Here is a 16,167-nt window from a genome sequence, read left to right as displayed (position 1 = left end):
GGCTGAAACCCAAGGGGGCCAGGCTGTGAAATCCATGTTACAGAAAGGTAATGACGTTGGTGTGGAACTACAGTAGCTCATGTGGCAAAACAGTAACACTGGCCTGCTTTCTCCCCTCCTCTGTACTTTACAACCTAGCATTTCATTCAGCAGCATAGTCATGTGTCTAGATTTATTGTACTACAAATCATTACTGACATGATTTCTTTCCTCTGAAAGACAAAAGGACAATTGCAGTTCTAAAACTAAAAAAGAAACAACTGCAATACTTGCAAGCCCCTAAATTTAAATGTCTTCGTGGTCAGTCAGAAATGTGACACATATTATTTTTTTTATTTTTTTTACCGTGGTTGTAACAAAAGACAATGATGCCTTTAGGCAGGTGGATAAAAAAGACACAGTTTCTAATAATTAACCCAATTACTGTGTGTACATCAGAAGATAGGTGCTTGTACCACTTTCATTCTCCAATATATGAATGAAGCAGAACAAGGGGACAATTGAAGGTTGTTAAAACATTTTGTAAAAAAAATAAATAAATAAATAAAACTTCTACTCAATCTCAGGTATTTGACCTTGACATTTCAGAGAACAGAAAGTCAGTGTCTCATTAGCTTGAAGGATTAACCCAGCAGCATCTGAAATGATTGTGTCTTTCAATTTATTCAGAGCTTGTTGCATCCTCTATCTGTCATGATACGCCACAGTGCACTTTGTTTCATGGGAGCCCGGTAATGCGAATCAACAAAGTAATTTGCCGTGCTTGCCATTCTGTTGCCATCTTACCAGGTTTTACATTATTTGTTGGACTATTTCTGGTCCTTATCTCTTGTGTGTTTTTATTTAATATCCTGGCAACAGGGATATAGAGGAGCTGGCCATACATAAATGCATTTGTCCATCTGTGCAGTACAGTATGTCACACTTTTATATATTTTTGCCCACATTTGGAAGGCCGCTTATTAAATTGTGATGAAACTTGGTATTATTTCTTTATTAAGTTATCAGATTTACGTTATTCTACCAGTCATATCAGTCATTTCATAATTATTTATTTATTTCTATTTTTTAATTTGATAACAGGATAGAAATCTTGAGGTAAAGGTACAGTAAATATGAGGGCGTACTGGACAAGTACAAAACTAAGGAGAAACAAAATGATTAGAATAGGCTACTGAACAAGAGAAACATGAAAAATATTAACATTTTGCTGAGACCTTGCATGCCAGAATATTCAGAAAATGCATCAAATTCATCTTCACAAATTCATGTCCTTGCCAGGCCCTTTTAAAGAGAGAGAGAACGTACAGTATAATGCAACAAAGCTTAGTACTAGTGGGGCACCACACCACTGTGCTGGCAGTCCCACTGACCACATTCTTCTCTGCTGTGCAGTATGTTGTTAGGGAAATCTGACTTAAATAACCACTGGTTTTCATAGGGTCCCACTGGGCAGATGCCTTACTCTCCACGTTTGCAGTTACTTTAACAGGATTTGCAGTTTGAGCAAGGTGAAGAGCTTGTTACTGAAGCACCATTCATATTACATCACAAGTCTAAACAAATGTCCATCTCTGCTTTTAACTGTGTATACATTGTAGAAGCATTGCTATGGTGCCGATAGTCTGTATATAGCCTGAAATTTAATATAATAAATAAATAAATAAACTAATGATCAAACTAAATAAGTAACTTTTATAAGGCAGTTTGTCTTAAAATAACACAATTCTGTAATGTGTCCTTCTTGTAACAGGCGTCCTGCCTGTCAATCCTTTATTACTACTGTACGCACACGAAGTCAAGGGAATGATTTATTACATTGGCAGTCTGCGCTACTGGCTCTATTTCTCATATTGTGAGGTTGGAGGGATGGCTCGGGGGACCCTGCTTAGCCGTTGCCAAGGGTATCAGGATTAATGTCTGCCAGCTGTGTTTAAATATAGAATCAGAATATGGCCTCAGAGACACTTGTCTGATTAGTCCAGTTGAAGCCCAGATAGAGAGAATAAGTAATATTCACTTTTATTTATTTATTTTTTTAGTACAGCCACTTTACCAAGGCTTTCTGCCACCTGTTCACTAACGTAGCTGCAGGTTGCATACAACCTGTTCCACATGTACATTTATATTTAATAGCATTTCTAAATGCTTAATAAAATTTGACGGGGGGGACATCATTTTTGTTGAACCACAATGTCTGCTGGATATACAGTGTGTGTATATATATATATATATATATATATATATATATATATATATATATATACAGTACTGTGCAAAAGTTTTAGGCAGGTGTGAAAAAATGCTGTAAAGTAAGAATGCTTTCAAAAATAGACATGTTAATAGTTTATATTTATCAATTAACAAAATGCAAAGTGAGTGAACAGAAGAAAAATCTACATCAAATCAATATTTGGTGTGACCACCCTTTGCCTTCAAAACAGCATCAATTCTTCTAGGTACACTTGCACACAGTTTTTGAAGGAACTCGGCAGGTAGGTTGGCCCAAACATCTTGGAGAACTAACCACAGTTCTTCTGTGGATTTAGGCAGCCTCAGTTGCTTCTCTCTCTTCATGTAATCCCAGACAGACTCGATGATGTTGAGATCAGGGCTCTGTGGGGGCCACACCATCACTTCCAGGACTCCTTGTTCTTCTTTACGCTGAAGATAGTTCTTAATGACTTTCGCTGTATGTTTGGGGCCAATCAGATGCCTCCCTGATGGTATTGCATGATGGATAAGTATCTGCCTGTACTTCTCAGCATTGAGGAGACCATTAATTCTGACCAAATCCCCAACTCCATTTGCAGAAATGCAGCCCCAAACTTGCAAGGAACCTCCGCCATGCTTCACTGTTGCCTGCAGACACTCATTCGTGTACCGCTCTCCAGCCCTTCGGCGAACAAACTACCTTCTGCTACAGCCAAATATTTCAAATTTTGACTCATCAGTCCAGAGCACCTGCTGCCATTTTTCTGCACCTCAGTTCCTGTTTTTTCGTGCATAGTTGAGTCGCTTGGCCTTGTTTCCACATCGGAGGTATGGCTTTTTGGCCGCAAGTCTTCCATGAAGGCCACTTCTGACCAGACCTCTCCAGACAGTAGATGGGTGTACCAGGGTCCCACTGTTTTCTGCCAGTTCTGAGCTGATGGCACTGCTGGACATCTTCCGATTGCGAAGGGAAGTAAGCATGATGTGTCTTTCATCTGCTGCAGAAAGTTTCCTTGGCCGACCACTGTGTCTACGGTCCTCAACGTTGCCCGTTTCTTTGTGCTGCTTCAAAAGAGCTTGGACAGCACATCTGGAAACCCCTGTCTGCCTTGAAATTTCTGCCTGGGAGAGACCTTGCTGATGCAGTATAACTACCTTGTGTCTTGTTGCTGTGCTCAGTCTTGCCATGGTGTATGACTTTTGACAGTAAACTGTCTTCAGCAACCTCACCTTGTTAGCTGAGTTTGGCTGTTCCTCACCCAGTTTTATTCCTCCTACACACCGCTGTTTCTGTTTCAGTTAATGATTGTGTTTCAACCTACATATTGAATTGATGATCATTAGCACCTGTTTCTTATAATTGTTTAATCATACACCTGACTATATGCCTACAAAATCCCTGACTTTGTGCAAGTGTACCTAGAAGAATTGATGCTGTTTTGAAGGCAAAGGGTGGTCACACCAAATATGGATTTGATTTAGATTTTTCTTCTGTTCACTCACTTTGCATTTAGTTAATTGATAAATATAATCTATTAACATGTCTATTTTTGAAGGCATTCTTACTTTACAGCATTTTTTCACACCTGCCTAAAACTTTTGCACAGTACTGTGTGTGTATATAATTATATATATATATATATATATATATATATATATATATATATATATATATATATATATATATATATATATATAATTTATGTAGATCAGACATTTATAATGTATCTGTTTTTATTATTATCTTTACTTTGTGCATCTTATTTTATTTTCTAAACTGTGAAACAGTCATGGTGATGAGTAAAGGAGATTTATTATAGGGACAGCCCTGTAATACGACTGTACATACTGTAGCAGCACAATTATGAGTAACAGGAAAGACCATCCAAAGATCATATAGGACAAATACCCTACAGTATATGTCTTTGGATTGCATGGTTAATCCCTGGACAGCTTTGACTTTGACCACAGAGGTGGGAGGTGCCTGGCTCTCTGTCTAGAAGGTGTAGGAGCAGTAATGCTCCTCCTAGTTTGAACAGAACTACCCTGAGGCGGTTGCTGTTTTAGATCAATCATTCTTGGAAAGCAAAGAGAGACTACAGTAGTAGGAACTCTGCATGCAAAGTGCATTTTGTCCTCTTAAGTTGACATGCACTGTAGTAAAGAAATACACCACTTTCAGCTCTGGAAGTTATCCTTTTGTTATCTTGTATTGTATTTAAATAACTTTGGAACAGTATACTGTGTGTTTACAATACAATTACCTTGTCACCGTTCCTCTCAAAGGGAGCCGCCGTCCTTGATCACAAAATTGTTGCCCATCTCCTGGGGCCGGTTGTACTAAACAGATCCGATCCTGGATCCAGGCTCCGATCTTGATCCTATGACGTATTGGGTTGCACTATAAAAGGATCACAACTGATCTTGAGCTCGGTTTCGGCTCAGAATCTGAACCTGTTTCAATCTTGCTTCAGACCAAGATCAGAGTGGGATCAGAGCTTCATTGAACGTTTTATAAATTGAGAAATTAAATGTTTTTAGTTTTGAACAAAGGAATAAACAAAATAATGTAATTCCTCCTTTTAAGACTCAGCTCTGATCCCAATCTGATCCTGCTCTATTGTTGATGTTTGCAAATTAAACGAATGAAACTGTAATATATATTGAACAACAGAGATGTTTGACATACACCATCACAATACGTAAAGGATTTAAATAAGCACACTCAGTAAGCACACTGTATTTAAGATAATTAATAGACATAATGGTAACTTAATAAACTTTTCAAATATTTGCAGAATTTCACAAAAATATTTCCATCAGATTATTTTGTGAAAATGGAGATACTTTACCGTTTTATAAAACATTAATGTTATCTAAGTAACAGTGTTTTTAAAAGTAGCCATAAATACTATATTAAGGAAATATCGCTGTATAGAAACCACTCAGTCATGGCCTAATACAGTAGACCTGACTGTGTGACGAAGCCTCATAACTAAATATTATTCACACGTTTTGTGTGTTGACAAAGTCATACTGCCGATATCATTTTACCGATTTAAAATTAAATCATGGGTTTAATCAGATTGAACTCTGTTTTTGTTTTTTTGTTTTTTAATGTTTTGGTCAATTTCCTTGTCTGACAGCCTCGATCTCCCCCTGTCCAGAACATTTTTCTAGTTGCAGCTATCATCAGCCCGTGATTCAATTTGCTCAAAATGTGTTGATAATGTGCCCTGAACCGATGCTGCAGCTAGCTGTTTGTGTGTTTGGTGGCTAACTTACTGCTGTAAAGAATACAGCATTGTGAGCGTATCCATCAGAAAATACACACGACCGTGAACGGTAACATTTATTATAAATGTTTTAGAAGTTAAAAAAAAAAACAACAACCACATATTAACGTACTCAATCTGTTAATAAATAGAAGCGTTGGATTTTTAAATGATAAATGTAGTAGTTGCTTCCAATAGGTTCCAGTATGGACGGGATTAAAAAAAAAAAGTATGGACGGGATTTATGTTGTTTTAAATTAAATGTACTTGATATTCTGACATTCAGAATCTTTAAACGTTGCGCCACGAATATTCGCTTCTCATTGGTCAGTTTCCCTAGTTACGGTATGAGCAGCGCCAGAATCGGATAAAAAAAATCGGATCAGTGGAGCCTGCTCATGATCCGTTTAGTACAGGGGTGGGCAATCCTGGTCCTGGAGGGCCGGTGTCCCTCCTGGCTTTTGTTCCAACTGTGCTCTAAATTACTTAATTAGACCAATAATTGGTAATAATCAGTACAATTAAGTAATTTAGAGCACAGTTGGAACAAAAGCCAGGAGGGACACCGGCCCTCCAGGACCAGGATTGCCCACCCCTGGTTTAGTACAACGCTTTCTCAAGATCTGGGTCTAGTGAGTCCGGATCCGATCCTGTTTTTTGATCTCGTTAGTACAAACATTGTCAAGGTGATTTTATAAAGCTACCCTTTTACTGAAACATTCACGATACAAAACATGTATAAAATCATGGAATTCCGTACGTGTGTTTTTTTTTTGTTTGTTTTTGTTTTTCTTTGGTATCATTTCTCTCCGAGCAAACCATGTTCAGGGCTAACAAACAATACTGGTTATACCACTTCCATACATAGATAGTAATACTGTTTTCAGTACCGTAGTTGTTTTTTTTTAATGGGAAGCAACAGTAGTAGAGTTGTTTATTTTTCTCTTTTTCAATGTACAATTAAGGTTTGTTGCTGCTTGATAGGTAAGGCAGAAGAGGAGTGCCTGCTGTCAATGTTCCTTTGTGATTCAAGAACATACCCAGGTTATACAATTTGCTGTCAAAACATAAGCCTTTAAAACATAATGCTTAAGGAAATTGCACTGTTTGAAACGGAACCACAGGCAATTTAGGTGCAAATAGTCTAGGCACTTGTTGCATAGGGCACTGTGCTGCCACTCTATTTATGTATTGCAGTGAAATTAAGCAGATTTTGTGTTTTGCTTCTCCATAGGTACAGGAGACATTGTGGTGATCATGATTCCTGAACCCAAGGGAAGGGAGCTAATGCTCCTGCTTGAGAAGAATGTGACTGTAATGATGTACATCACCATCGGCACTCGGAATCTCCAGAAATATGTCAGCCGAACCTCTGTGGTTTTCGTATCCATCTCGTTCATTGTGCTCATGATCATCTCGCTGGCCTGGCTTGTCTTCTACTACATCCAGAGGTTTAGATATGCAAATGCACGAGACAGGAACCAGGTAAGAATTGCATTTTATAGTCTTTAATATTTAAAATGTGCCATAATACCATAACATACCAAGAAATAACAGCATTTATTAAAACTCAATTACAAATGCAATTAAACTGCAACCTTTTTATATGTAAGCAAATGTTATGCCTTAAAAATGATTCTTGTACAGAAACATCACAATATTTAGAAAGTAATGACATTTGTAGTCACTGTACAGTCTCAACATTTGGGGGGAGACGGAGAGAGTAAAGGCTGGTTCATACTTCAGACCAACATAATCGAGAGTCTCTGACCTTGTGCCACAGTTCCGAGTTACATCATCTACACATGCGTCTCATGCATCTGATAACCATCGTGGGCCAAGACTTCGAGGAACTTTTAATAGAAGAGGTTCATAAAACATCGACATTTATATAACCTCTCACTTAAAGAATATAGAGATGCCCAAAGAATAGAAGCAGCGTTCATGTGTATTTGGGGGAAAAACAACTAGAAAAGGACTGGAGAGAATGTAAAGCCTGATGGAGACAACTGCGTGATAGATATAATGTATTTAAACTGTATTTAAAGTATGAACTACAGCTACACATTAAAAAGGGCCTTGACACAATGTGTCCTTTGTACAGAAAATAGTGAAGCTTCACAACTTTTATAGCTGTGTGAGCCTGACGTATTGCATTGATCTGCGACGGAAGTATGAACCAGGCTTAACGCTGCCTGGCCAGGTGTCAGCCTCTTAAGTGTTTGTAAATCTGGAGCCTGTTTGACCTTCTGGGTTGTGGCAGTGAGTGAAGCTCCGCTTGATCTCACAGTGCATGATGTCAGGTTTTTGTGAGCTTGACCTTTTCGCTGGGGGTCATCAGATTTCTGGTACCAGAGTATGAATGCTGTGACAGAACAGTTCTGTGACCAAGCTTTGACATGCAAGTCTCTACTTTCTGGTCGCTCTCTGGTTTAGCTGAGGTCAAAGCTGTTCACAAAAAATAATAGAACATCCCTGATCTCCCTTGAGCAATATGTAGTGCAGTGGTTTTAAACAAAAGTGTATTTTCCGCCAAGGTCTAAAGTTAAAATGTAACCCATTTAACAAATACTGCATACAGTATTACTACCTAATACAATATGTTCTGTGGTAGTGCCCAAAACACTAGTTATTACATGCAGTAGTCAATAGTGTTTTTGTCACTTTTCTATTTTTTTATTATTTTTTTTATGTGGGAAGCAGTACAATAATAGAACAAAGGTGCATTTTCTGGCAAGACAACAAACTTGTATTAAAGATGCTTCCCTCAAGGAGACATTTTCTTTTCTTTTTATTCTTGTTGCATAGCAACAACCTTTTAATGCTTTTCTCAAATCACGCAAAGTATTTGATATTGGCTCTTCAAAAACCATAATTATGACATTTATGCGCTGTATAATGAGTTGGTTCAGAAGTTAGAACACTGGGATGTAGTGCAGGAGGTCACAGGCTAAAATCAAAACGTGTGAACTCCCTAGGAAATATTTTAGTAGAATAGTCCCTTGATTTTTCAGAGTTTCCCAGGGGAAATCAGGATAACAAATAAATTGTGAACTCCCTAGGAAATATTTTACTAGAACAGTCCCTTGGTTTTTCAGAGTTTCCCAGGGGAAATCGGGATAAGAAATTTATATAAGTTTAGAATATGGAAATATGGGGAAATCAGGTAATTAGTTGGTTCTCTGCTGTTGATGACAATATTAAAGTACTAAAAGCATTTTAGGACAGTTGTAGGCAGTGGGTTTTTAAAATCAAAATGCAATAGGAGTTTGAAGGGGTTCATTCTCCTCTATCCAATTTCACATGGAGCAAGTATTAACCTTCATAATTTTTTCAATTGAGTACTAAGTTTAGAAATGTTTACAATACTTACAAGTGTTTTTTTTCAGGTTTAAAAAAAAATATATATATATTTACTGTAACTAACTTGAATATGTTTCAATTGCCATTATCCCCTTATTTTAATGTCCTTGTTTTTACCAAAACGAAACCGAAACAGTAGGAAAATACTATTCTGCATTGTTTATTATCGTTATTTATCCATCTTATGATAAAATAAATGTTTTTGTTTTTTCAGTGCATCCATAAATGCAACACAGCGACTCTGCATTTTAGATGTTACAAAATTATAAATGCCATGTCCTCTCAGGCTAGACTGCTGGGTCACAAAACATGACATTTTCTGAATACATAAATAGTTATTATTGAGTTAAACTATGTTGTTTCTTTCTGTGGCCAGTAATTACCTTTTATATATGAATCCTAAGCAAAATTACACAACATCCTACATTTTGGTTTAGTGGCTTTGGATAGTAGCCTTGGTGCCCTCTACAAATTTACTGAACTGAAGGCCATTTTGGCCTTGCCCTTTTTGTTGCCAATTTAGAGCCGTCTTGTTAGACTGGCATAACCTTTAATTCAATAACTTAACTTCTCCACTGCTGGAATGGAGGTCACTATTTTTTGTTCTTGTCAAATGTAACTGGTTTTAATGCAGTCCTTCTCTAAATGCCAGTATTATAGTATTTCCGTGTTCTGGGAGTTCAAAAGTGTGGAATTTATGTCTTTTCAGAGGCGACTTGGAGATGCAGCAAAAAAAGCCATCAGTAAACTTCAAGTCCGAACCATTAGGAAGGGAGACAAGGTAAAATACCACTTCTCTGAGAAGTACTTATTTATTTTTCTGCTGTGTTTTTTGGCACACTACAAGTAGATGTGGCCTTGCCATTAAAGCTAATAGCTCAGTAAAAATATGTATGTATTGAAAATGTTTGTGACTTGCTTGGTAAAAGCATCTGCTAAGATAATAATAATAATAATAATAATAATAATAATAATAATAATAAAAGTAACGCTAGAGCATTTTGTTTTGTTTTTCTTCAGGAAACAGAACCAGAGTATGATAACTGTGCAGTTTGCATCGAGGGGTACAAACCAAATGATGTTGTCCGAATTTTACCATGTCGGTAAGAAATTACTTTGCTTAAGATTTGATCATTGTTTAGTTACTATTCCCAGTTATGACACCTTTTCATTGAAGAGTTGTGTGGGCTGGTATTATATGTAAATGATGGGATGAGCTAGTCCTAATAAATAAAGTAACAAAACCAACAAAAAGTGTTAATTTAAAAAGTTAATGCTTAAAAATTGATTGCTGTAGTACCTGAGTCCACTTGTTTTAAAGTCAGGTATATAAACCTATTATCCTACAGTACCTTCCAGGGGCCTCCATTTGAATTGGCCACATCCCTGCTCTGTAATCCCTGTGTTTTTTTTTTTTTTCTTTTTTTATACGATATGCTACTCAAATTTAGGGATTTTAAATAATCAGCATTCAGTTCCTTTCCTTGATTTAGATACTTTCAGCATGCTGTGTAATTGCTTTGAAAGTACCCACATCTAAAATGACAGTTATTAAGTCTGTTCTTTCCATTTATGTTTTAACTGTTCATTCGGTTTAGATTTAAGTGTTTTATATGATTCTTTCAGTCATGTTCCATTACTGGTAGGGTTCAGTGAAAATTAACCCTTTAACTGACATGTGGGGGTGAATGGCTGTTAAGATACCCCATGAAGATAATTAATGTGTGTAACGGTTTAATTCAGTTAGCACTCTTGGTTACAAATTTTTCCCAAACAAGCTCAAGATTGCAAGGAAACAATTGCACAATAAAGCACGCAATGTTTTTCTGTCTTCGAACTTTTATGAAAAGTTTGTGACTAAAATGCAGTACAAAAGTAGGAAAGAAGGTTAATATCAAAATATTATAAATCAGCACATTAATCTCAGTAAGCAGTACTGGTTCAGCAAAATCTCAGTGTAAATGTTAATTACAAGTGAAAGCTATACATTCATTGTCTATAATCGGAATATAATCCATAAGAACTGATTATATTCTTAAATCAGTAAATATAATAATATGAATATGCAAGCAGGATAATTGTTTGAGTAAGCAAATAAATGAATATAAATTCAGTGAATTCTAATTAATGGGATGTGGGAGGGTGTGGGAATTCACTGGACACAAGACCAATGACAACTCTGAAAGACCTACAGCGTTCCATGGCTGAGATGGGAGAAACTGTCCATGTGTCAAAAGTAGCTCAGGTACTCCACAAATCTGGCCTGTATGGAAGAGTGGCAAGAAGGAAGCCATTTCTGAAAAAAGCCAATGTAAAATCCCACTTGGAATTTGCAAAAAGACATGTGAGAGACTCTGAAAAGATGTATCAAAAGATTCTGTGGTCAGATGAAACACAAATTGAACTATCTGCCCTAAATGCAAAGTGTTATGTCTGGCGCAAACCCAACACAGCACATCACCCAGGTAACACCATCCCTACTGTGAAGCATGGTGGTGGCAGCATCATGCTATGGGGATGCTTTTCATCGGCAGGGACTGGGAAGCTTGTCAGGGTAGAGGGCAAAATGGATGGAGCTAAATACAGGCAAATCCTTGTGGAAAACCTGCTTCAGTCTGCAAAAGACCTAAGACTGGGACGGAGATTCACCATTCAGCAGGACAATGACCCCAAGCACACAGCCAAAGCGACATTGGAGTGGCTTAAAAACAAGAAATCGAATGTCCTAGAGTGGCCAAGTCAAAGCCCGGACTTGAATCCTATTAAGAATCTGTGGCAAAACTTGAAGATTGCTGAACACCAACGATCCCCATCCAACTTGACGGAACTTGAACAATTTTGCCAAGAAGAATGGGCGAAATATTGCACGATCCAGATGTGCAAACCTGGTAGAGACTTACCCCAAAAGACTCACAGCTGTAATTGCTGCCAAAGGTGGTTCTACCAAGTATTGACTCAGGGGGGTAAATACTTATCTAACCAAGACATCTAAGTATTTTTTTTATTTTTCATTAACTGTTGTTTCACAATAAAAATTCTCTTGCCTTTTCAAAGTGTTGAGTAGGTTGTGTAAATCAAAGGAAAAAAAATCTCATTTAAATGCATCAAGATTTTAGGTTTTAACACAACAAACTGAAAACGTCTAAGGGTGGTGAATACTTACTATAGGCACTGTGTGCCTGTCTGTCTGTCTGTCTCTATCTATCTATCTATCTATCTATCTATCTATCTATCTATCTATCTATCTATCTATCTCCTTTAATTAGTATCACGGCACAAAAACATTTTCACACCCATTCATCTGTTCTTTAAGGAAAACAAGATTTAGCCCCCCTTATTCAAGTTCATAGATCGCTTTGCAATTCTAACTGTTAGCTGTAATTCACTTTAATAGAATATTAAAACTAGCCTTTCTTTTTGCAAGAAAATAAAGTAACACACACCCTTTTTACATTACACTATCAACTGTTCTGCAAATACACATTTATTTAATTCCCCAAGTATAGTTTCTATTTAGTTTAATTGGGAATGCTCAGTTTGTTTCGCAGAGTTGACGCAGTGTTGAGCATGCATGACGTCTTGTAGAGCGGTGTCCCCTTTCAGTCTTTGTTTGTAAATTGACCATTCCTGGTAGGTCAATTCAGTCCATTAATTGAGTCTTTTAAATCATTTTTCCTCTTCTTTAATGACAGTCCTAGGTAGTGAATTTATTTGTATTTTAATGTCCTTTTAAACAGTCTTTGAGTCTTCAATTTTATTTATTATTGGGTGCTTTCTAGATGTTATTCAGAGCTTAGCAGTGTTGCAGTCCAGTTATAAAAAACAAGCTCCCTTTTCTCTAACTTATTCGTTCATGTTTGGAGCTGTTGGTTCAAACTGTGTAGGTGAGCTTTGGCCTTTTTCTGACTTTGCATGATAGATGTTGATAGCATGCTCCTTTTTCTCTGACTTTATTATTATTATTATTATTATTATTATTATTATTATTTGCTTATTTAGCAGACGCCTTTTATCTATGACTATGCATCAGCTGCAGAGTCACTTACAACTACGTCTTACCCGAAAGACGGAGCACAAGGAGGTTAAGTGACTTACTCAAGGTCACACAATGAGTCAGTGATAGAGGTGGGATTTGAACCGGGGACCTCCTGGTTACAAGCTCTTTTCTTTAACCACTGGACCACACAGCCTGACTGTACAAACTCACTCTAAAACAGACAGCCTTGTGGTTGCTCTTGGAGTTTTCCAAACTTACAATATCATTGCTCACAATAACTATATTGAATTAGGTTCAACATCTGGTAATTCTAGGGAGTCAAACTTGGTCAAGCCTGTGGGCCTAACCTGTTATGTTCCTACAGCCGTACTTTTTACTTTACGGACATTTTGATATGACATTTCCCTTACATACCACTGCACGGAACAGCTTGTATTGCTTCACAAAAGCTCTGAGATGCACAGAAAGGCTTCTGTCTCTGTAAAACTAATACGATCACTGACATGTATCATGTGACATTGTTTTATTAGACCAATAGGTACATGTAGCAGGGCGGCAGTAAGCCCTGCTGCTTTAAATGTATTTATTTATTTTTAGAATGGGGTCTCCCCCTCCGCCCCTGTGTTATTTTGTATTTATTTATGATTTATTTATTGTGTTAGTGACGGCAAGCCGAATGTTTGTTTGTTATTATTTTAGTAGCGTGGATGGGAAATCCCATCCACAGAGTAATTTAATAAACTCGTGCAGATTGTGGCCGAGGGGTAATAGAATAATTACTAACCAGTTAAACCCCTCGGCCACGATATAAAAAGCCTGCAGCTCTCCATGTTCGGGGTGGGTGTTCGAGAGGAGCGTAGGGAGCGAGGAGAGAGAGAAAGAGAAAAACGAAACTTAAAAAAACACAGGAACAGTGAAGGCATTCTGCCCAGCCTGACCTGTGTTTTTATTTATTTTGTGTTCGTGATTTGTGTTTTTTAAAATATTTATTTTGCTCTGCGAGCACACAGTGTTTTTGTTTAAACAATTTATTTATTTTTTGCTGAATAAAAACGGCGCGGCCTTTAACTGCAGTACTTGCTTGGTGTGTGTTTACCTTCCTGCTTCTGTCTGACGTCACCGTCTCAGCCACCCTGTCACACGTGGTGTCCAGGGTGGGATCACCAGCGCCTCCTGGACGCAGGCAGAAGAGGATACTGCAGTTTCTGGGTTTTTTTTTCGTTTTTGCTATTTTTCTAGTTTTGTTTTTTCTTGCGTGTGGAGAAAAGGAGAGTGAGGAAGGAGAAAGGGAGGAAAGAGGATGGGAGGAAGGAGGAAGAGCTTCCAGGAGCAGCAGCAGGAGAGAGGCCTGACCTGTGTTTTATTTATTTTGTGTTCGTGATCTGTTTTATTTAAAATATTTATTTTGCTCTGCAAGCACACAGTGTTTTTGTTTAAACATTTTATTTATTTTTGCTGAATAAAAACGACGCCGCCTTTAACTGCAGTATTTGCCTGGCGTGTGTTTACCTTCCTGCTTCTGCCCTGATGTCACCGCCCAGTCATCTTGTCACAGTACAATACAAAGAGAAACCACCACCAGATCCAATGTTTAGCTGACATATTAGGACATTAAAATGAATAAAACTTAACACCACTTACTGTAAATTATCCTGTAAATAAATGGAACCTGTATACATTGTTTGTTTTTTTTTTTATTTTATTTTATAGTCAATTCTCATTCACATTCGTTTTAACAAACGCCCTGATACTGTACATCTGCTACATGGTCCAGGCCAAATTTAGCAGTTGCTTGTTGTAAATTACTCCCTATAATACTCCCTGTAATTCACTCACCGCAGATTTCCTGTTTGTGCAAATTACTTTTGACCAACTCTGAGGACACCTGCTTTTTAGTCCCGTGCGAATCATGCTATAGACACAATTTGAGTTGCCATAATGCTTGCGTATCAATGCAATTTCCGTGAAGTATTGAAGTATGTAAGTGACCAACACAAAAGACATGCATTATCCTTGCAGACAAAAGCGGAAGTGTTGAAAACACCACCGTACAGAAAAAGAAAGATGTTACTGCAGATTTCAGCATTCCTGCAAACACTTTGTCAACCATTCTGAAAAATCAGGATACAGTAACACAGGCCAATGTAAGCTGTGGATGCAAGTCATGAGCATTTCTGATTTTGCTCGGTACCCTGATGTTGAGGACACTTTGGTTTTGTGGTTTAAAAAAGACAGTGATTAGAATGTGCCTGTATCTGAGATCACTGTAAGATACAAAGCTGACAAATGTGCACAAAAGCTGGGACGTGCAGATTTTAAGTGCAGTTAAAATACCTTTTTTTTAAAGTAGTGCTCATCAAAAATTGGTGAGGTGTGTAGTCAAAAAACTGATACATTAACAAAAATAAAGGTTGACAGCACTCTCTGAGACAAAGTCCAGAAATGTATTTAATTATTTCAACTTCAGAGAAAAAAAAAAAAAGAAAAAGCCATGCCGCCTTCGACTGCTAGGTTTTCATCAGATTGAATAAAATATCACAGAAGTCACTTAAATAGAGTAACAATGTATGTATTTGTTACATCCCAATTAGAATGATAACATTTTCAGTTTATCAAGTCTAAAGCTGTGTTTGAAGGTTCGTTTGCTAGCCAGGAATTTGAAGGTAGTTCTAAACCTTTGAAGGTTTATCAGGTGGCCATCACGCACTGTCATGTGTTTTTTTTTTTCCTTTTTTTTCCCTCTGTTTGACAATGTGTGAATACTATAAATCACACATTAAATGTCACATGCACAATTCAATCTTTTGCTTTGTATAATGCACATTACTTAAACAAAAGTTGTGTTAAAATTCACTACCAAATCGGTATGAAACAAATCTTATGGCGCCATCACCATGCATTGGAGCAGGGTATATTATGTCAAAGCACTGACTAACCCTATTGCTTAGTTAAAATATCTACTGAATACCTAGTGTACAAGACATTTTAAGAGAAGTGTTATGGTATGAAACATGAAAAATATACGCCAACACTAAACATTTTCATTTCTAATTTTAATTTATATACGTGCATGTATATATACTGTATTGTACATAAGGTGAGTGCACTCATTTACTGATAATTAAATTATTTTGGGCCACTGAATATGAATCATGTCGTTGCCATGTTGCATGAAGTTTCCGTTGTATGATTCGAGCTGAATTTGTTTAACTAGTGAGCAGTGCCAATATTTGACTACAGCATGTGTGCTATGCTTGAAAAAATGAGCTTATAAAACAATATTTACTCGGTTCACTTCGGTTCATGTCAGTTTCCCAC

The 16,167-nt window shown here is 37.2% G+C and overlaps 1 protein-coding gene across 1 annotated transcript in view; it reads left to right on the top strand.

Annotated features, from left to right (window-relative positions):
• Positions 1 to 16,167, top strand: part of LOC117421128 (RING finger protein 150-like) — a 56,522-nt gene that overhangs the window by 24,640 nt on the left and 15,715 nt on the right. Inside the window, exons 2-4 of the mRNA XM_034035095.3 lie at positions 6,724 to 6,974; positions 9,562 to 9,633; positions 9,873 to 9,955. Coding sequence (XP_033890986.1) covers positions 6,724 to 6,974; positions 9,562 to 9,633; positions 9,873 to 9,955 — 406 coding nt within the window. The remainder of the gene's footprint in view (positions 1 to 6,723; positions 6,975 to 9,561; positions 9,634 to 9,872; positions 9,956 to 16,167) is intronic.

This window comes from Acipenser ruthenus, chromosome 1, assembly GCF_902713425.1.
Source record: "Acipenser ruthenus chromosome 1, fAciRut3.2 maternal haplotype, whole genome shotgun sequence".
Lineage (NCBI taxonomy): Eukaryota > Metazoa > Chordata > Actinopteri > Acipenseriformes > Acipenseridae > Acipenser > Acipenser ruthenus.
Note: the sequence above shows the minus strand (reverse complement) of the source record. Positions and strands in the feature narration are given on the sequence as shown.